Below are 22,809 nucleotides of genomic sequence, written 5' to 3' on the forward strand. Positions count from 1 at the left end.
TGATTGGTCAGTGTTCTGTCTGGCCTGGCACATCCCCGTGATCATGGAACTGCAGGAGCCCTTGGTTTTTCCTGCTGCATTGCTGATTCCTGTTCTAGTGCCTCTAGAAGTCAAGACAGCCCTAGGTGTATGTGCTTTATCACCTGGTCTTCTTCCCACAGCAGTCTTGAGTTCCTGTAGGGTGATAAGGCCTGTGATAGACAGAGACTCTCACCACCGATACTCCCGCAAGGAGCTCTGAGTGTAACAGAGGAAATGGCAATAAGCAATGATTATGATACCAAGTGACAGGTGTCTGACAGGGGAGCAGAGGTGGCACAGAACCGGGGCTCATCCCCACCAGCTGGCACCAGGCGAGAGAAGTTTCCAGAGTCAGCAACATCGAGGAATTCTGGGCCAGAAAATCTAATGAAATCTCTTCTATGTTGAGGAAGTAATGTCTATAAATGCCATGGGCCATAAATCATGGTCCTTTAGGGAACCAAAGTCAGGTTTAGCTGCAGGTACAGTAGAGCCGGTTACAGGGCCAGATCATGAGGCTTTCTACAGCATTCTAAAGAGATGGGAATTTATGCTACAGGTGGTGGAAGCCACCAGCAGGTTCCACATGACACTGTCAGATTCACAGTTCATAAAGATGGCAGCAGTGTGCAGGATGGGTTCCACCAACCAGACGTTCCCTTGTCTGCCCCACCTTACCTTCTTGGTTCTGAAGAGGCCCAGCTCCACACCTCCTCCCCACCAGTGTCCTCAAGCAAAACTAATCCCAACATCAATCTGAAGGCTTATTTTAAAACACAAATTATTCCACTTCATAAAACCAAACTCTCCTGGGGACGGAGGCTAGGAATCTCTATTAATGAATCTCCCCACATGATTCTGAGACAGCTGGATATGCACAGGTATTTGGGAACTAGTGAAGGCTACCGCTTACACCTGGCTTAGAGATGTGCTGGTTAATGCAAGGACAGTTTGTCTCCCTGAATTAGATTGAAGATGACTGGAGTAGGTCTTCCATCCACAGTATCTATCTACCTTCGAGGCCAGAAAAACCCCTCTCCTGCCTGCACCCTTCCAGAACTTGTGTGTTTACTTCGAGTAGCAGGTCCATGCCTCCACAAACTGCATCATCTGCATGATCTGGCTCCAGCTCCTCTCAAACCACTGCTCTCTGTACCTTGTACCTGTCACTAACAGTACATAGGGGGATGTTGACACAAATTACTTCCAATCTCCACTTTCTCCATTAAATCAAGGATCAATGTGGAGTTGGGGATTTGGGTCAAGCAATAAAGATCTAAGTGGAACATTAAGCCCTTAGGTAGAGATATAGAACAATCCTCAAGCTCAAAGGCCCAACTGGGTTGAAGATCATATGCTGATATCTGCAGGAAGATTATACTATTTCTCCCATAAGCTCAGAAACCCAAAAGCAGAGAAAATTGACAACTGCTTCTGAGAAATCAGCTTCTGAGTACTGCAAAAGGAGAAAGTTGAAAGATGAGAGAATTAAGTGTGCTGGCGTGTTAAGAAGTAGACAGTTCCCAGGACAGCCTGAAAGCGCCAAAACTTACAGAGGGCGGATGCCCGAGCACCTTTGGTCCCACACAGGCTGCCTGGTAATGCTTTGCCCTCTGACTCTGTCTGGCTTCTGGGTTGCTCACTGCCCACAGGTGCCCACTTGCCTTCTGCCACGCCCCAGACTACAGCCATACCTGGAGGTGCCCATGAAAGAGGAGGTGACACCATTTTCCAGCACACTAGACGAAACTACCCAGGTAGCAATAAAGGTTCTATAGGGATTGTTTTCCTCTGAAGTTAGAGCCATGCCTGGGAAATGTGGTTTTTATGGTGGTAGCTTAGCTATACATCAGGCCTTCTTTCCTTAAATTGGTTATCAGAATTTCATGGAAGACTCAACATATATCAACACACATGAGTTTCAACATGAAAATATAGAAGTGTTTTAAAGACAAAAGCAGTTACATGTAAACATTCTGCTAATGAAGATTAGCTTTTTTTCTTTTTGAAAGATTTCAGGTTACTTATAAATTAACCCCATGCCTTAAGTTAATCCAGCTAGTTCAGTTTTAGGTTGGCTGTTCCTTTGTTCATTTCTTTGGATGCTTCTTTTCCCAATGCACTTTCATTTCAATCAAGGAATGAAGCAGGCAGTGTTGGAAATCAGTGGCTAAAATTAGATTTTCAATGACATTTACTTATACGTTCCAGGCCAAAACTTCAGAGTACAGCATTTTCTCCTGAAAGGAGACACTTCTCCATCACTGTAATGCACACTTCTGTTATCAAATTACATCCAGATTACATCATTGGGTAACTGACCCAAAATAGAAAGTGAAACCATATACTTTTTCAGTCCAGAGAAGGGCTAAAGACAAAATTAATAGACATGTTTTCACAAGATTATTTGACCAGTGCCTTCTTAATTAGGGGAAGATGTTTGTTCAAGAGAAGTGGTAGTAGTGTCAAAGAGGGAGGAAGAATAAAGTAGCTGACCCTAGGGCAAAGAAGGGGGTGTTGGCTTTCTCTCACCCACACCGGACAGCTCTATAACACAAATAATCAGCGAGGGAGAGAGCTGAGAATTCATAAGTACTTTTCCTTTTCTATTTTCATGCACACTTGTACAATTTAGATGTACATAGCTTCTTAAAGGTTTTTTCAGAATGATCTGCTCCATTATCCAGAAAGCCAATGGTTAGTCTGTGCATGTCTCATCCCGGTGTATGCCTATCAGTGTGTGCACATAAGATAGTGCATCATCCCATTAGTGAAACCCATACACACATCATCAGTCATTACAGCATGTGCACATCAGCATGCTTTATCCCATTAGTGAAACCATACACACAACGTCATCAATCATCACAGCGTGTGCACACCTGAGTGCATGCACATCAAAGCATGCATTATTCCATCAGTGAAACCCCTACATATGACATCGTCAGTCATTATCGTGTGCACACAAGTGTATGCACATCAGTGTGCATTACCCATCAGTAAAACCATACACATGAGTGTGCACATGAGTGTTGGCATTATCGCATTAGTGAAACCTGTACATACGACATAATCAATCATTTCCAAACGTGCATTGCATCCCTCCTCTCCATCTCTGTCTGCATTTTGGGGGCACCCTGGGAGAGGTCCCCAGTCCCAAACACCTCTGCCCAGTGCAGTTGCTCATTTCCCTGCCGATCAGGAGTGTCTGTGGTTATGCAGGGCAAACATCCACACTGGAACGCACTGCTCTGGAAAGCCCTCTTGCTTCTCCTGGCCCAGCACCATCAGGCCACTCTTCCTAATGAGGCTCCGGAGGATGTCCATGTCCCGAGTCACACTGCTGTCTGAGAGATCGAAGGTACAGCCCTCCCGGGCCACATTGTCCTTCAGTATGATGACACCATTTTCTTTCAGGCCATCTCGGCATCGGGAAAGAAATGCAAGAAGGTCCTTGTCAGTCAGGTACCCTACAGATGGGGCCAAGTTGATAAGAAATAGGATGAAAGAGTGGGGAGGGAGGAGGAGCAGGAAAGAACACGAGGTGGAATCAGGCTTGCCACTTGTTCACTCAGTCACAAATTATTTAAGGAGCACAAGTTATTTTAGTTGCAGGATAATTTGTCACTCAGTCACAAATTATTTAGTAGCAAAGGTTATTTTAGTCTTTGGAAATCTAGATAAAAGAACATATACTCTGTTTGCTCAATTCCCTGTCTTTAGAGTAGATATTATACTACCTGGCCTACCTATTCACAAGCATGAGATAGACACTATTGTCAATTTCATGAGTCCTTCCATTCCCTTGGACAACTCGACTCCACTAGCGCTCCTCAGTCACTCCTATGTGTATGTATGCACATGCATGTGCACACACACACACACACACACACACACACACACCTAATTCACTGTTGTGGGATGAACTGTCCAACTTGTACAGAGAGCACTGGGGAGAAACCTGGGGGCCGAGAGTCGTGGAGGGTTCTCTTGACACCCAGGGCTAGCTAACTGCTCTCAACACAAGTACAGCTAAGTCTCTCCTCGGGTGCTTGGGAGCTCCACACCTGTCTTGTCCAGCTGAGAAGCAGGGAAGGGCAGAGGCCAGGCCCTGGGAGACTAACCTGAGACCCACTGGATCCAGATGACATCATATCTCCCGCAGGGAGGCGTGAACTCCTGCAGGCCGTAGCAGTGGTAGCTTTCTACTTTGTTCGCTTTGACCTGCAGGTAGCTCTGCGCCTCAAGCAGGAAAGGTTCCATCATGTCCACCAGTTCCACGCTGTTGAAAACCGGCAGCAAGACGTGCTTGCTCACCCTTCCTATCCCAGAGCCACAGTCCAAGGCGCAGCCAGTTCCAGCTCTTCCAGGCCCCTGTGGGAAGACACCTTGTGGGACACTCAAGTACGGGGACTCACCCTGAGTCTCAGACACTCCAGTTGTTGCTTTAGATCAATTTTATATTGTAAAATGTGGAATTTAAGTGTATAATTCAACAAGTTCTGACAAACGTGGACAGCCAAGTACCCACTGCCACAATCAAGGTACAGAATATTTAATTGCTTTCCCCTCAATCCAAACATTTCTAGCTCTACTTTCTTTATTTTATTCAAACATAGGTGTTTAAGAGAACTGCAAACTAATATTTTAAAATAATAACTTAGGTTTAAGCAGTTGGTAATTCTCTCCAAGAAATGAGCCATTGCTAGCTCTTTAAAGAAAGAATTTGGGTTAAGCCCATGGCTAACTGGACCGGCACTGTAGGTTATTACTTTGTAAACAGGGCAGGGGGAGGAGCCAAACAGTGAGGGTCTTTCTGAGTTTCCAAAAGTATTTTAAAATTTGTTCCATGAAGACATTCTAGTTCATGTTTGGATAATTGAAAATCTATTTTTTTCTAAACTGGATTTGCAGGGCTGTGAATTATCTACTCCTCTTGTATTAAATTTTGGTAACTGAGTTGGGGAATGCTAATTGTCTCATTCTCTGGCCAGGATTTTATTTCAAATCCAGTCTTGATGGCACCCAGCATGTTTCTGTGAATGAAGGGTAATTTCAGCCCTTTCCTTTGATACTAAAACTTGTGTTCTGCTTTTTGCAGCAGAAACTTCAGATTTACTGGAAACGTTTTTTAAATAAGTCTGTGAATTAAATTAACTGGAGGTGAGTGGTTTGGGGAGGTGGTGGGGGCAGGGAGAAATCAGCCAATGCAAACTCTCTCCAACTTGCTTCTCTACAAATTTTTTTTTCTAAAGTTTTCCGATTTATGAAGAGTCAGCTGGTCTAAATTATTTGACCATAAGTGGGATGGGTGTTGAATAGGTTTTGTGCTATAAATTACAGTACAAGATATTTGAAGTTACCAATCAAGATCTTAAGGAGAAAGCCAATTCTTAATTTCTTAGGAACTAAGGATAACATGAAACCTTTGGCTACAGATCACAGATGTCTATAGAGGAAATATCAAAAATTATGCCTTCCAGTCCATTCAGAATGCTCTCCTTAGGCTAGAAAGTTTCAATGAAGACCAAAAAGTGCAGCAATCATAGCTTCTTTTCAAATGAAATAAAAACCATGATAAGTAGATGTTTAAATGTCTGTAATAATTATAAGAATAAAAAACTCCATAAGATGATTATCATTATCTTGTGGTCATCGGGATAAAGTGTTCCCCCAAAGCTCTTGTTAGTGTAGGAATATTCAGAGGTGAAATACTGGATTATGGGACCTATAACCTAGTCAGTCCGTCCTAGTTTGAATGGACTGACTGGATGGTAACTGGAGGCAGGTGGGGATTGGCTGGAGGAGGGGGTCACTGGGAGCTGCCCTGCAAGTGGGGGCTTCCCTGCTCTCTCTGCTTCCTGGCCACCATGAGCAGCTTTCCTCCCCCAAGCCCTTTGTCCATGATGCTCTCCCTCACCTTGGGCCCAGAGCAGTGGAGCTGCCTGACCGTGGACTGAACTCTGAAACTGTAAGCCACAGTAAGCCCTCCCTCCTCTAAGTTGTTCTTGTTGAGTATTTTGGTCACAGTGGTGAAAAGCTGACTAACACATATCCCCACTGTGGAGGTGAGAAAACTCAGATTCCCGATATAAATAGCTAATGGCAGAACCGAATTTGAACAGGAACTGCCTGGATCCAAAGTCAGTTCTACATTGGGAACATCACCTCTACTGACAAGCCTTCTTCGCGTGGTAGCGTCTATCCAATGCTATATTCAGGATAATTCTGAGGCTTCCGTGAGACTCAGCAGGAAAGGGATCTACAATGATTAGTGATGTCTGCCTTGAGGACAGGAAGAGGAAGTGGTAGTACTCAACCATGTATTGCTGGTCATTTCTGCTTATGCTACGCTGCCTTCCTCATAAAGATGCGATGACTTAAACTAAATAAATTTAGGAAAAGGCCTAGACTAAAGGTCTGTGCTGTACATACACAGCATTATAAAAGCAGCATCTCTGAGTAGATTCATAAGATGGGATAAAGCATAGAGAAATTACTTTAAGCTACTAGAAATGAGTTTACTAGAAATGCATGTGCTCAATAAGCAATTCTCATTACAAATTTATCTCCTAGCTACTTGACCCTGCAAGTCTACTGGTCCTGTTGCTGTTATTAGTGTAGCAGGTGGTTTCAGAAGGAGAAACAAGGAGCAATAAAGGCAAGAGACCTTGGAGACCTATGCCAGAGGATTTGATTAGAACAACTGAACATCTGTTTCTCAATGAACAGAGGGACAGGAGGCTGCTTTGGTGGAAGGCAGGCCGTGTCCTGCCTTTCCACATTCCCGTCTCTCTCCAAGGAAGCCCTTTAAAATCTCATTAAAGCCCCAGGGTTTTAAAATCATATGCTTAATTCCTCTATTCCACACACAAAAAACAGAGGTTCCAAGAAGTAAAAGGGTTGAAATAAAACTTCCTCGAAGAGGGACATCCTCTCAGCAGCAATTTCCACCTATTTAGTATATGAAATTTGAGCAGCTCTTCTTAAAACTGTTGTTATTTACAAACACACAAAATGTGTCTTTCACTCAACTGCTGCACACAGGCTTCCTGTGCTGATGCCTAGTTCTTACTCTGCTCCGTCTGATACAGTTGGCACCATGTCTCATTCACAGGCAGCTCCTCCGAGAGGGAATATTTAGAGACTGATCTCAGGGACGGCACCTCTCCTCCCAGACACGTGGCTGCAGAAGCTGTGATGGCATTGGAATCCAATGCCCCCGGTGACTGTCACTAGAGCTTCCTACATGTGACTTCAGAATGGGATGTCTGGGTATTCCCATTTTCATTCAGTATACTCTCTTTCATTTACGGATTCATATAAAACAGTAAAATACTACTCGCAATCTCATTCTAGCCCTGATTCTGCCTCTGTATTTCATTTCGAAGAGCATTACTTCAAGCTCATTCAGTGGAGTCGAGAACTAAAGTGGAAGCACTCCATGGTGCTGCCTAAAATCCGCGAGATAACTGAGCACGGAGGTGCACGCCTGGAATGCCTGCAACCAGGGCTGTAGCAGGAGGATCAGGTTCAAGGCCAGCCAGGGCCACAAAGCGAGGCCATGTCTCAAAATAATTTTTTATTAAAAGGGCTGGGGTGTAGCTCGGTGGTAGAACATTGACCTAGCATGTGTGAGGTGCTGGGTTCAATCCCCAGCATCACCAAAAAAATAAATAACTGTCACAAGTTAGATCCAGATTTTTAAAGATCATCCAGTCTCTAAGAAATGTTTTTAAAAAGTCATCAAATACTGATTATTTTCTATGAATTTCTACATTCCCCCAACTAGAAATCTAAACCTGAGGAAAGTTATCAGTTATGTTACTGATGTCATCTTTGTCCCCTTTGTTTATTTGCCAAAGTAAATACGTTTGCGGGTAGATTAAACTCCTTTTCCCACTGTCCCATGTCACTGAGTGTTGAAAGGAAAGCAAAACTCTGAATTAAACAATCTGCCTTTTCTCAGTTGACACAAGAATAAATCATGCCAGATACTCATATTCCCTAAGTCCTTGTTTCTTGACCTGGATACTAATTTAGCAGATTATTAAGGTCAAAGTACTAAAATATCACTCCTTAAAAAGGACCATGTTTGTGCTTAGTGAGAGGTCGCAGCTTTACAAAGAATCTTGTCTGCTAAGAAAGGCTCCTTCTTGTTTGAGAGAGCAGGCTGCCTCTTTTCCAACATAAACATGTGAGCGCAAGACGCTTTCCTTTCCCAGGTCCTGGGCATGCTCAAGGGCTCTGTCGGACCAGCATCCCTGCGGTCAGCTTGGCAGTCCACACAGAGTGACAAGACAGCTGGATTACTAACTAAGCTTCTGAAATGCTTCAGGATCAAAGTCGGCCTCACCACCAAGTGAGCAGGAGCGATTGCTTTGGGCCAGACTGGAGAATTGAGGTCTCTCTGGTCCACCGAAACCAAAAAAAAAGGATTTTTCTGCTTTGTGAGACAAATGGAAAAAATATGTCAGGGTTAAGAGAGGGCGGTTTGGTGTCAGACAGACCTGACTGGGCTTGGTGTCAGCTCTGTCTCTTACCAGGGTGTAACCTTGACAACTTAATTTAACCTTCTAAGCCTCAGTTTCCACAGCTATAAAAATGAACTAAGGACAGTACTTACCTTTAAGAACTGCTGTGGAGAGAAGAGGAGACAGAGCTTCTACAGTGCTCGGCAGAGTGACTGGCCATCTTAGAACGGACTCCTGTGAAGCTGGTCAGCAACACTGATTTGGGGGCCTGACCTGTAAACACCCATGACCTTCATCTCTACACGTCCTAGTCCTTTCTGATTGCATCCAGGTCCAGACAGACACTTTGGCCCCAGAAAATGTTCCACCTTGATCACATTTACTCTAACACCAGCGTGGGACCCAGGCTGGGTGCTCCAGGGAACCAGAGATGACGCAAACCTAGTGACAACACTAGTGATAACCTTCTTCCATGCTTCCAAGTAGACCTACAGCTTAAGTCCAAACCTGAATATCTGTGATGTCTCCTTTATCAGTACAAAATGGGCTCTGAGGGCTGGGGAGATAGCTCAGTGGGTAGAGTGCCTGCCTTGCAAGCACAAGGCCCTGGGTTCAATCCCCAGCACCACAAAAAAAAAAAAAAAAAATGGGCTCTGAAGTCCAAACCTATGGCTTTGTAGTGAATTGGAGCAAGTATTATTTGCAAATGGTCACATCCTCAGTACGACCAAAGCAGCTTTATTGGGGGATGAAGGCTACTCTCATGACTACACCAAGTTCCTTAAAAGGTACTGAACACACCTTATGACATCCTGTTACTAGTCGTAGCAGTGAGTTAGATGGAATGGTACTCATTTTGTTAACTAAAGCAGGAACTTTACACGTGAGAGCTCATTTGATCCTCATGTTCTTCCATGAGGCAGGTTCTGTGGTCATGCCTGAGTCACAAATATAAGTTACAAGCCCAGGATTGCTTCTGCATTGGGCAGGAGAACTATAATGACTGTGGAGCCCAAGGTTTGGCCCCCTACACTCTACTATCTCCATAGGACCTGGATGAAGGGCAGTGGGGTTCACCCCAAACCAGGCTGCAAAAGGATCACATTCTTTCAGGGAGAAATCTGAACTATGTATAAAATAATACAAAGGGATTCTGCCATCCTTATTTTTAAACTGAACATAAATATACATTTCCTTTCATATCCAATTGTTATTATGGGAAAATCAATAAATCAACCCAAGCTCCCAAAGGCATATCTCATCATTTATCTAAGTGTAAACTCTCTCTAAGACGTTTAAGAGACATCTACTTAATCCTCAAATAGCAATATCAGCACTGCTGGTTCACCCTCCCCTGAAGTATGTAAGATTAGCTGGTGCTAAGAGGGCAAAATGCCCAGTGGGACAAGCCAGGGGTTTGATGAAGTCCATCCTTTGTGAACATCTTAAAACAGGCTGAACTCAGCTGAGACCGTGGCTTTAACCTGACTTAAATGACAACACAGAAGCACTTGAGCTCAATGTTGGCAAGGACTCTGCCCTCTCATCAAACGGCCATCAGATAACTCACCCCAACAAATTTCCTAAGAAATTCCTGAGAGGCCTGGATGTCTGGGTTGGAGAGTTCAATGAAATTACCCATCATGCCTTCTTCTGTGGCTGGTACTGCTTGGTAGAAAAGTTTAGCTCTGGCATAGAACTGCATCTCGCCATTGATGACTTGGCTTGTTAATGCATACAATTTTACTGCAAATAAAACATTATTAGTAGTTATTAACGTTATATCATAGAACAACTCAATCTTATTGTGCATTGAAATTCCTCTTTAAAGGCTGTGAATCTGTGTGTGGAAGAGCATTTGCTTGAAGTCAGAGGATCTGGGTTTGAGTTCTGGTTCAGTGATTTACATGCTATGTAACATTGAGTAACTTAAACTCTGTGATCTTAGGGGATTTCATCTATCAATCACAGTCAGGCGGCATTTTCATAATTGAATAACTCTGAAGTATAATAAACATAGTTACCACTGTATTTTGAAATACCACTGTATTTTTGAAGTTTAACAGTGTTGGCTGCAGTAAAAAATTCATCAGTTTCATGGTGAGTTTTATCTCTGAGTGCAAGTGTTTTATGATAATATTCTCACTAATCCTTGCTTCTCATCACAAAGCAGGAGTAAATCATTTTAATTTCTTTTTAAAGCAACCCATATCCCAATGTCTTTGTACCAACCTTACAGAAATGTAGTTGAACTCTACCTTCTGAAAATGAAATATAAAAAGAGAAACAATATCTATTGAGCAGCTATCCTGTACCATAGATACACTATGTGATTTCATTATTTCAAAACACCCCAGGTATTATTTTAAGAAAAAAATGCATTCTACCTTCTGAGTGGTGAATGAGAATGCATTTATATGTCTTATATAAACCAAAATTCACTCATGCAGATATAAAATATTTTCATTAGAGGATATCCAAAAGGAAATGATGGAAAGTAGATGAAAGGAAGGAACTGTCAGTTCAATATTGTAGGCCAAATAAATATATTTGTCTTCTGTACCTCCAATACTCCCTGAGAAGTTTTGAACTAGAATAAATCCATAATAGTGAAGAAAATGAGAGGGGATCATGGATGGATTCCTGATTTCAATGAATTTCTAAAAGACAAAAATCAGAGAAAAACTAAATAATTTACACATCAGAATAGCTTTAAGAGGAAATTATATTACAAATTCAGAGCCAATAGAAGGTAAATATAAGAATGGGAGTGGAAGCTGAAAAAATAAGAGTTAATCAAAAGCCTGACTACAGAACATTTAGGTGAGGGGAGAAATGTACCCATAAATACAGTGGGAAAAATATGTCTCTTCTCTAAGAAAACAAAAATAAAAAATTTGCTGAGGGAGAACTGAACTAGCCTTTAGCATCAGAATCCTAGAACAATACTTGCTTTGGCATGGAGAAGACTCCACTTGCCTCAGAGGCTCACACTCATCACAGTTAGATAAGGGCTACATGTACATGTGGAGTTTCTTGCCACCTTTCTATTTTTGGGACAATTGCACAGCAGAGGAAAATTTATTCACTCCCTTGTCATTTATTCCTACATGTAGATAAACAATGATCTCCAAACTCATGAGAGTAAAATACCAGCCTGAAAGAAAAAGATATGGATAAATAATCAGAATTGACCTGAAAGAAATAGAAATAATTCAGGAAGTGGATGAGAATTTAAACCAAAACACAACCAAAATCTCATATATCCTTGAAGAGATATAAGAACTGGTGCAGTCACCAAAGATAAGATCCAAAGAAAATGGCAATTTGAGGAATAAAAAGGAATTCTTAGAAATTAAAATTTTGATTACCAAAACTTCGGAATATCGAATACATTTATAGAATATAAAACAGAAAGACAGATATGAAAACAGAAGTAAAAAGACAAATGTATAAACCTATGAACACTTAATTCAGGATGCCCAAAATCAAGCTAAGTAGGATAAAATTAAAAAAAAAAAATACTAATAAAATAGAGGAAAGAAAACAACTAAAGAAAAGAAACACTAGAAGAAAAGTTTCCAGAGTGAAAAAGATTGTACGATGCAACCAGTGTTGAGCAGTGTAGCTTTTTAAAAAAGCAACTTTTACATGTGTCCTGAAGAAATTTCAAAACGGAAAGAATAATAAGATCCTAAAGCCATTTTGAGGGGTAAATGTGGTTGACCTTCAACCTTTCCCAGACACAGCAAATAAAAACACAGGACTCACAGTTAGACTTGAATTTTCTAAAAATAATGAATAATTTATTAGTATAAATGTACTTGAAATATTGCATACTACATGGGACATATGTATACTAAACACTATTTGTTGATTATTTTAAATTAAAATGTAACTGCTATCTTGTATATTATTTGGTAACCCTATATTTGAAAGACTGAAACCAGGCTTATCCCACAAATTTTATCAGAAACACTAGATAACAATGGCAAAATGCCATCAAAACTCTGAAGAAAAATTATTTTGAAAATAACTTTAATACCCTTAAACTTTCAAAAGAATATTTCCTCCCATGGATTCAGTCTTCAGCAGTGTCTTGAAGCTATATTCCAGACCAATGAGGGTTAAAATCAAGAAAAGATGCATGATGGAAAGATGATATATTTAACCCAGGAATCCCCAAATGATAGCTATTTATCAAATCTGGAAAGAAATCCTTTTATATTACAAAAGGAAGGCTGGATTCCAGGCAATAGAAAAAGCAGGCAAGAAGCAAGGAGAAATTTGTATTATTCTAAGGAAGACATGTTTTTTATCACAATCACCAAAAATTTTTTAAAAATAAACACTAAGCAAAATACACAATGGTTCAACTATCTTATGATCATAGTATGGGACAAAGTATGAGATAATTTGAGAAGAGGGAATTTAAAAATTTAACCTTAACTAACATTTTTCTTTAGATAATCCCAAGATTGTGATATCCAACTTGTGTATTAATTGCTTCTGAATTGAACAACTTAAATTCAAGAATCAATTGAAAATTGATTTTATTTAAAAGTTAAAAATCCAATAAACACCACTTACATTACTGTGCCTATGTTCCATCCATGGAGTTACATCAGCATTTTCCAACTTGAACACAGTACAGCCAATACTTGAACCCTGAATGATCTTGAGTTTGCTGAAAGGGTTGCAAGAATAGTTCTCCATGTATGTCATTTTCTGGAGAATAACAATCTTACTATATCCCCCACACGGGTTAACTCTTGTGCATAAAATGTCATTTTAAAAATATGCATCTTTATAAAGTTTGTAACAAATATAGAAGGCTTTTGCCACTTTATATACACATTAGCTACTTATTGAGGAAATACATTAAAGTAGGATCCTCACGTTCAAAAACAGAGAGCTACTGGCCTACACCAATCTCCGCCTTCCCTAGCAGTTAGTAAAGTGTTGTGTAAACAGCAGGTAGCTCAATAAATGTTTATAAATTCATCAAAGATGACAAAAAACAGACATTGCCATCCTAATGACTCTTACAAATTTTGGATTTCTCAGAAAATCATGCTGGAAAATGACAGCTCCCAGAGTCTGGGCCAAGGATTGAGTGCTGCTCTGGGGTCACTGACAAGTCACAGCCCAGGGCTCTCCTCTATCCAAGCAAAGCACAAAGCAGCCACGCTCATCATCACCTGCCTAAGTCCACTATTAAAACCTTTTATCTGGAAATGGAATGGTCCATTATGCCAGCAACATTTAGACCACAAGTGAATGCCAAGCTCAGCAGGTGTCGGCCTCAATAGGTAGACTTTTATGGTTAAGGGATTGAGTTCTCATTTTCACCTAATTGACAGGTGCATTTCACTAAAAAAGATATATGAGGTGTCACGGGCAGTCCCAAGTTCTCCCCTCCTGATATCTGTGCACATTGACTCAGATAAGGCAATAGGTCACTAGCCATGCCTTTTAACTATGGAAATGCATGGAATGGCTTGTTCTCATAGAATTGCAATGTCTCTAGGAAAGGTGGAGTACTCTAAGACAGAGACTAGACAGACAAGCTATTACTTCTTGACACAATACGATACTTATTTTTTGAACTACATTACAAACTGAACTCCCAAGCGGGGGGGGGGGGGGTAGAGTATTTATTATTTGCTCTGAAAGAGAAGATTTAATGAAATTTCTAGGAAAGGTGACTCCCCAAGAGGATGTTCAGCAAGAGTAGTTTCATCCATGACTTAATTGTAAAGCACCAACACAACCCTCAAGAAACAAGAGATAAAGCCCAATCCCTCTCTCATGGAGATTACAAACTAGTGAGGGGCAGCTGTTATATGCCCAACGAATGGCACAAGCACTAGTTGTCTCGGGGATTCAATAGATGCCTACAAGTAGGAGCAATTAGGGAGGAATTCCAACGATCTCAGCCATGAAGAACTTTTTAAATTTGGATTAGCAAAAAGTCACAAGGAAAGGAATTTCACACAGTGTGAATCATCTGGCTAAAATGTAGAATCTTCAAATGTCTCTATCAAGAACATCTTTCCAAGGTAAAGAATTTTGTTGCTCATGTTCTCAGCTTCCGACTCTCAGATGCAAAGAAATGGAGTTTACTGTGAAGTGAATGCTGTTTCATGATTCTGACTTTTGATATAAAACTTTTGAGAAAAACAGAAAAACTCCAAATCTTAATATAGACTTAAAGGGAAATATTGACCCAATATCAGAGATAGATCCAAAATGTCAAGGCAATATCACTCCAGTTGTTAATAAAATAAAAACTTGCTGAACAAATAAAATTTTATTAATAACAAAGTGCTCATCTTTACTGAATATCTTCTTTTCTTTTTTTCTTTCCTTCTTATTTAAGTGAATGGATATAACAATTTTATCCTCTTCATTCCAGATGAGGCCTCTATGTCAACTGAAATTGATCTGAATCTTCAGAGGATGAGACAAAGAATATTAGATCATCTTAGCTCTTTGTTTGTAAGAGACAAAAAGTCAATTAAGAGATGCCCTTATGAAGGGAAAGACCTTCCATGAAGAAGATGTGCAGATGAGCACCTCCAATTTAACAGTTAAAGAGGTGATGGCAAAAATGGAAGGAAGGAAGGAAGGAAGGAAGGAAGGAAGGAAGGAAGGAAGGAAGGAAGGAAGGAAGGAAGGAGGGAGGACAGGCCTTGGAGAAAGACATCAGTGGATTTGCTTACCTCTCTGAACTATTAAGTTCTATGAGGTTATAGAACTCACATGAGCCTCAGGTTTTCCTATAAAATTAGGCGATGATACCTATTGTACAAAGGTGTTGAGATTATTAAATGAGATAGTGCAGGTGAAAGCAGCTTAACATGGTACTTGGTTTTGAATAGAAGCTCAATAGATGATACCTCCCTCACTCTTATTTTTCACCAACAGTAGGAAAGAAAGTGATGGAATTCTGTCAACATTTTTAGTGGAATCCAAAGTTTTGGATGGGCCTGGATGCTAGAAAGCTGTCATTATCGAGTCTCTAAATGGCTAAGAGAGACCCTCTATAAGTTTTTTGTTCACAGAGGACTTTAGGTGTCTGGTTTTTATTTATTTCTAAAAGAATGCCCTGTCTATCTTGAAAGTTTTAAGGGGCTTTTTCCTCGTTAGCAAAGCACTGGTTCACTGTTTCCTAACTTCTTTTCAGGGTTCAATGTTAACGAGGTAGCCAAAGGTAAGAGGAGACAATCCAGTTTCCCCAGGGCATCAAAGATCCATTCAAGCTCCAACACTCTACTCTTTCTTGAACACTTGATCTACTATCAAATTTGAGAGGGACAGAAGTCAGGTGGAGATGCTGGAGACTGTCTTTTCATGGTGAGATCTTCCATTTTAAAATGAGAAGATGACCCAGTAGTCCCTATTCCTCCTTAGCATTCTGTAGAATCCTGTGGTGGTCTCCATTACTATATTACATATGTACCTGTAGATAGATGGATCAATAGAGCGATAGATGGACATTATGTGGGTCTCTCTCCTATACTAAACTCTTCAGGATGATGCTGTATCTTATCTTCTTTGAATTTAGTACTTACCACTATGTTTAACTCATAGAAAGCCTTCTTTGAATGTTCACTGAATAAACACTAACTTCTGTTCTTTGAATAGTATATAAATTCAACAAAATGATAAATTACATAAGCACATGCAAATCACACCTTTGGTATAGTTTATGAAATATCTTTCCTCCTAATTAGGTGTACCCAAATAATTTTTAAAAATAATAGCTCATTGATCAAACATGCATATGTCCAATGTACAGGCAAAGCATTCACCTCTAACTAAGTGTGTAAGATAAATGTTTTATATGTGTCCTATGGAAAAAGAAACCAAGGCAGAAAAAGATAGTCTAAACTGCCCAAGGCTAAGCAGCTAGTGAGTGACACACTTTGAACCTACGCCTATTTGAATCCAAAATCCATAGCTTACCCATCTTGCATTCTGTACCCGAAGACATATTTGCTAAATAAAAAGAGAAATTATCTTTTTTTCATTCTTTAAAGAGAAAAATGATCTTGCAGGAGTTTCACTACAAAGGTAATAACAAACATTTTGAAAAATGTAAAATTGCATGATAAGATATGTAGCAATACCTGTAATGGGGAGGAAATCAAGTTGGGAAATGCTGGTAGCTGTATGATGAGCTTCATTATGGAAGTTCCAAGGTTTTTAGAAAATGTTTTCTATTAAGTCTGTCTTTTAATGGCAGAGGGGCAGTCATTGTTCTTAGATTCCTCCCAAAGGACCGATTCTCCTCAAAAGGATCTATGAAAGAGGGGGACTGACGGTAGTGAGGACTTCTCTGCACAGGGCATCATGCTAGGCCTTCCAGATTATCTCTACACATTACCTCTCTTACTCCTACAAGACTGAGCTTACAATTCTGCAAGGCCGGAGTTATGGTCATCATTTTACAGAAGAGTAATAAAAGGATCAGAAAGTCTTAGCAACTTAATCTATGTCATGTAGAAAAGTGTTGGAGCAAGGTGCACTGCAGGCCGATTCAGATGGAAAGCATGGGTCATTCTGCTAAACCAAGGGAACCACTGCTTTAAATGTGAAGTTAGGCTAGGCCTTTAGCAATGCCCAGGAGTGATAACAGACTTTTGCCCCATGAAATAACTAATAGGTATTCATTGATGTCAATGTATTCAGGGGTGTGCACAGTGCTGGGATCACTGTGTGAACACGCGTGTGAAGGTCTCTAACATGGGTCCCTTGGAGTACTGGCATACAAACTGAGATTCCTGCTGGCTTGTTTCCCCGTTCTGTTCTCCCTGTTCACAATCATCTTTGGAAACTCCGTTCTCTCCAAGCCCCCACCTGCTCTGTGGCTCTCATGACTAGATTGTATGAACCTATACTCACCTGTCCTCCTTGATCTCAGAAGACAACCAATGTTCTTCATGGACTGTTTTCTATTCTTGTCAAATAAAAACCTATGGAAACCCACTGCTGCCTGCCTTGGCCTCGTTTCCACTTACCCTGGAAGGTGGTCTGAGTAGTGGTTAAAAAACGAGCCTGCTGTGGGGCCCCCTGGGTTCTGCTCTGCGCTCACCACCGAGAGTCTCTTGCACATGACCTCACTCTCTGCATTGGCTCCTCAAACACGAGATGTGGAAAATAACAGCACACCTGATAGGGATGTTATGAAGGTGAACTGAGATAACAGAGGCCACACGCTGAAAACAGTGATAAGCTTGTTTCCATTTTTTCTGACCTCTGTTAGGGTCACTGGCATTGGAGACTTTCAGTACCAACGTCCTTGCTGTTCCATGAGTCTCTGAAGCTAGCCAGGGATGGTCAGCAAATCCCCCCTTGACTGAACATCACCACAGGGCGTGCTGAAGTGAGGCTGGCTGCCTGGCACAGGCGGTTGGGGGTGGGGAGGAAGGAAAGCAGGAATCAAAGAGTCTGGTTAGCCACAGGTCTTTCCATAATTACCCCAAACAACAAACTCTCTGTGCAGACTCTCCAGGAGGGGTTCCCCAACCTTTTTGAAAGAAGGGCTTTATTTTCATTTCTATGAAGTCTTGAAATCATCAAGAGTAGGGGAAGCCAACTCTAAAACACCTCAGCAGAGCAGGGGAGGGAGCATCTCTGCGGGCTAAGTTTTATTTCCAACCTGAAAAGCATAATATCCGCTGCAGCCTGCAAACTCTCATATATTGAATTAAGTTTATTGTCTTTGGTAATGTCTGTTCCAGAAAATGCTGTGTGGTAACCTTTAAAAAGGTCTGGCTCAGGGGAAGAAAGGGGCAAAACTAATAGTTGCTGAAGATTGATTACTTTCACATATATATGGCATTTAATCCTTCAAACAGCCCTCCTACAGTTTTGAGGAAAACGATGCGCATGGACTTTAGTAAATTACAGAGCTCACTTCTCCACTAGTAGCAGTGCAAGAATGTGAACTCAGGACTTCAGGAGCTACAATTAATTGTAAGTAAGAGGATATGTAATTCATATCACAGATACTTATTGAGTTCTTTCTATGTGTCAGGAACTGTGGTAAATGCTAAATATATAGATCTGGAAGAGAGAAAAACAGATGATCCTCTACTCTCATGAGAACTAGAGTCTACCAGAGGAACAGATATACGTAAATGCATCCCATAAGTGTAAGTTATTACCTCCTGAGACAAAAAGCAAGGGTTAAGAGAGTTAACTGGGTGGGGGAGCCTTCTAATTGCATATAAGTCACACTGGCTGATGGAATTTACATGATGATTCCTTTCTGAACATTCAGCTTCTGCCATGAGAAGAAAACACTGAAAAAAATCTATTCAGAGAGCTGATAGCTTGCCTTCCTTGCACACTTAATTTAAAACTTTTGAGAAAAAATAAAAGGTTATTTGTAGATTTGCTTCCATTACTAGATTATAAACCCCTGAAAAAGAGTAATTATGTCTTATTAGTACTCGAATCTTCCCCAGTGCATAATACTTTGTACAATAATAAGAATTCCATAAATATCTCGCATTGAATAAACCTGAATCGATCAGAAAGAACTATCTGATGTTTCCATCTCTAAAGAGCCAGGTTTCTTCCTTGTGGAAGAAATGTGGAATGACAAAATATTCATGTCCTCCCTTCACATAGCCCAGAATCTCAGAATCACAGAACAGAGCACTGGACTCTAAACAGATGTAACATACATTTTGGGGCCAAAGTATTGAAAGTGAGTAGACAAGCCTTCAGTTGCTCTTTCCCCTTGCCTCATTAACTGTGATGCTGTAGCTGACGGAGACTCCGTCATCCTGGATTCCTGCATGCCTGAGTGGAATACAGCCTGCCCACCACAATGATGCATATTGAAATGATGAAGCAAGAGGGGATATTTGTGTTTGGCCATTGAGATTTCAGGGTTCATTTGTTATTGCAGCATGGCCTAGTCCTTACCAACTAAAAGACTCCTCTGTGTCTATCACCAGAGATATGGTGGGTAGGGCTCACTCAGTGGTTCTCAGAGGAAACTAATGCCCAGGTTGAATTGTCAGGGTAGAGAAAATAAGCAGTGTTCATTTATGGAAAACTGAAACTAAGTAATATGAAATCAACTTTGGCTTGGAATAGACTAAGGGTCTTCAAACTATTTATGGAACCCTGTAGGTACCCCCTCAGAGTGCCTCAGAAGTCAGTGGTGAGGCCAAGAGAACAGGACAAAGAGAGGACCTGCATCTAATCCTAAGCAGCAAATCTTAACTTTTTCCTTTGTTATTCCTTCCAAGGAATATTTTGTTAAAATATTGATTTCTTTTTAAAAAAGGTTAGAAATCATTGGCCCACCATCAGCACAAGGAGAAAAACAGACAAAATCAAAATTGTGATAAAATCAAAAGGATTATATTGGGTACAAAGGATCAGGGCCAAATATAAATTACAATCTACTCGTCACAAGTTAATTGTCATCCAATTTCCCCTAGGGATTATTCTCTTCTTAAGTCACCTTCCGTTACTTGCACAGACCGAGTTCTTTTTCTCTGTAGTAAATATTTTTAAAGTGTGGCCATCACCTGCCCTCCAGTGAGTCTCTTCTTCGTTATCATAATCAATAGCTTTCTCCATTCTAACCACCACGGCCACTCCAGAAAAGCAATGCTGCCAATATATAGAGGGACCAGGACGTAATCACCTTCTGGTCTTCCCATTTGGATACAGATGAGATGCACTATATGTGGTAAAAGAATTATTCGTGGCAGTGTGATCTAGCAGAAAGAGTCCCAGGCTTCAGTTCTTGCTTTGGTATTACTCACTCCAGATTAGATATCATCATCTCTGAATTTTCTTTCCCTCACTGAAAAAATTTTTTAAAAAGTTGGAGAGAGGAGATGGGAAAATGAGAAGGAAAAAATAGTAAGATTTACCTATCTATGTACAGCTATAATAATCAAATGAAGTCAGATGAGAAAATGCTTTAATGAGAAAGCTATCTAAATATGAGATGAAGGTATTTATATGCCTAGAATTAATGATTCCTCAGAAACGGATGTATAAAAGGAGGGACTTTGGTCTACTACTAACATGTACTTTATTGAATGCAATACAAAGAACTATGTAGCCCTTTCCACAGCTGGAAACCCTGGCCACATCCCGTGCACAATGGGGCTTTCAGACAACCTTAAGGAAACAGACTGGGGCTGAGACACAGTGGTCCTGCTTTCTTTGGGAGAAAATATAAACCAGGGAAGGGGTGGTGGGGTGGCACTTTGCTCTAATTGTACGCTGTTTCCTCTTCAGGGCTGTTTGGAGTTTGGAGTGCCCTGAAGTAACTACCTGCACAGAGGCTGAGAAAAGGAGCTTAGATGAAGCAGATAAGCCCTTTACTGCTCCAATGTCAAATTCCCTGAAACCTGGAGGAAATCCTGAAAATGGAGTCAGATTACTGCCCCAGGATTTCTTCTTAATATTCAAAGACCAAACTAAAATGTTCTCCTGTTAGGCTCTGCAGTGATACTTGTGACTCAGGAAGGCCAGAGAGGAGATATATATATATATAGATAGATATATAAAAAACACTCTCGTCTTCGAGTTACCAAATTTATCCACCTCCAAACTTTTGCAAATATTAAAACTATCACAACTCAAGAAGTAAGTTTCTGTGAGCCCGGGGTATAGGCAATTGATACTTACAGAAGCAAATCACTGCCTGAGGGTGCACGGAAAGCCCAAAATAGAGTCCCACTAGCCAGGCGGCACTTGATCTTTGCCTCTCTGTACAAGAATGCCATTGAAACATGTCCCTTGGACACTGGCTGTGATTCTTCCCTCCTTCTAGCGTCTCTTCCAGGTGTCCCACAGCCTCAAACAGTCCTTTCAGTCATTCCCTAACTATCTGGTAGCTCTGACTCACTTACCCAGGGGAATTTTCTCCAGCAGGTAGAGGTAGCTCTGAAAGAAGTCATTGCGAATGGCTCTGTGAAGGATGAAGGACATGCTATGCCGGCAGAGTTCACCATCGGTCTTCTGCCAGCGGGATCTAAAGGCAAAATGAGCTCCCAGGTGGGCCATGGGGAGGCAGGGCACAGACAGCCTTCTGCAGAGAAAGAAAGCTGTGCGTTTCTTTGAATTAGCCGTCTCTTCCTAAAAGAACTTGAGACTGTCATTTTAAACCAGTCCCCTGTCCATCTATATCAGGACAGTCAGTCATGGGGTGTGGGGGGAGGGCAGCAGACATGGTCAGGCTCCTGGCACAGACTCTCTCTGATTGCTTGGGCGACACCACTCCAAGCCAGCAGGTGCTAAGTAAAGATGAAAACAGGCTGCGTAAGATCCTGCTTCATCCGGGGAAAATCACGCTTCCCTTCCTTAGCTGCTGCTTCAAACAGGTCCCAGCACAGTCTGCCAACACCCTGAATATTTGCTTTAATTTGATTCCTAAATTGAAATAGCCTAATTTCCATTTCAAAGAGTTGTGAATATTTTGCAGGAGATCCTATTCCCTGATTTCCATGGCTCCTCCTGGAACACTGCATCCTCAAGTTACAAGGACCCTTCAAAGTCATCTCAGCCACTCAGACTCCTTTCATCAGTACAATGTCCCCCAGATCACTTCATAGACATGGATATGTGTTTCGTATTTTTAAGGATCTTCAGGAGATGCAATTATTTGAAAACCTGTTTTGATGTTAGATACCCTGCTCTATCAGCAAGCTCTTGCACTTACCTCATGCTGCACAAGGCCTACCCACAGGCCTGGTGCCTCCTCTCTGCCCGTGGATATGACTTTCCTCCTAGGGGACGTGTTTTCGGTACTGCCTTCACTGTCCCTCCATGCCTACTCTCCACACTTCTACTCTGCTCTGTGCCCCAGGAGGTTGGCCTACAGCCTACATCAGCTGCACTCCCTCCTCTCTGCCTCCTAGCTGGGTTCCGCCAGTAGACAGTGCCAGCAGAAGTCTGGAAGAGATGAAGTCAAGGTAACCCTTCCCTGGCAACTTTCCTGCGGAGTTGCCATAGGCTCACTGCAGGCTTTACCAGAAAGCACAGCTCCTGCCGGGGGTCTGTTCAAGCAAATACCCTCTCCTGATTCTGATCTTTCCTCCTTCACCTGATTGCTTGAGTGTCGGTGCAGGGCGGCGAGCCGGCCTACTTCATCCCTGCGAGAAGCTGCAGCAGAGCGGTGGAGAGGTGGAGGCGCGAGAGTGGTGGCGGGTGAGTGGAGCACAGGGGGCAAGCACGCCCCAGCCGCAGAGCCCGGCAGGCAGGCTCAGAGAGCCGTGGCCAGGCGAGCCAAGGTGTGCAGGCCTGTCATTTCAGGGCGGCCAGGCCT

The 22,809-nt window shown here is 41.6% G+C and overlaps 1 protein-coding gene across 1 annotated transcript; it reads right to left on the reverse strand.

Annotated features, from left to right (window-relative positions):
• Positions 1 to 2,460: 2,460 nt before the first annotated feature.
• On the reverse strand, positions 2,461 to 22,311 carry Ntmt2 (N-terminal Xaa-Pro-Lys N-methyltransferase 2). Its single transcript, XM_047519878.1, has 5 exons — positions 22,204 to 22,311; positions 21,395 to 21,589; positions 10,066 to 10,241; positions 4,146 to 4,395; positions 2,461 to 3,491 (listed from the first exon to the last, which is right to left on the reverse strand). The coding sequence occupies exons 2-5, from the start codon at positions 21,546 to 21,548 to the stop codon at positions 3,220 to 3,222; spliced, it is 852 nt and encodes a 283-aa protein (XP_047375834.1). The 5' UTR covers positions 21,549 to 21,589; positions 22,204 to 22,311; the 3' UTR covers positions 2,461 to 3,219.
• Between the last annotated feature and the right edge of the window lie 498 nt (positions 22,312 to 22,809).

The sequence above is a fragment of the Sciurus carolinensis genome, chromosome 12 (genome assembly GCF_902686445.1).
Source record: "Sciurus carolinensis chromosome 12, mSciCar1.2, whole genome shotgun sequence".
NCBI classification, from domain to species: Eukaryota; Metazoa; Chordata; class Mammalia; order Rodentia; family Sciuridae; genus Sciurus; species Sciurus carolinensis.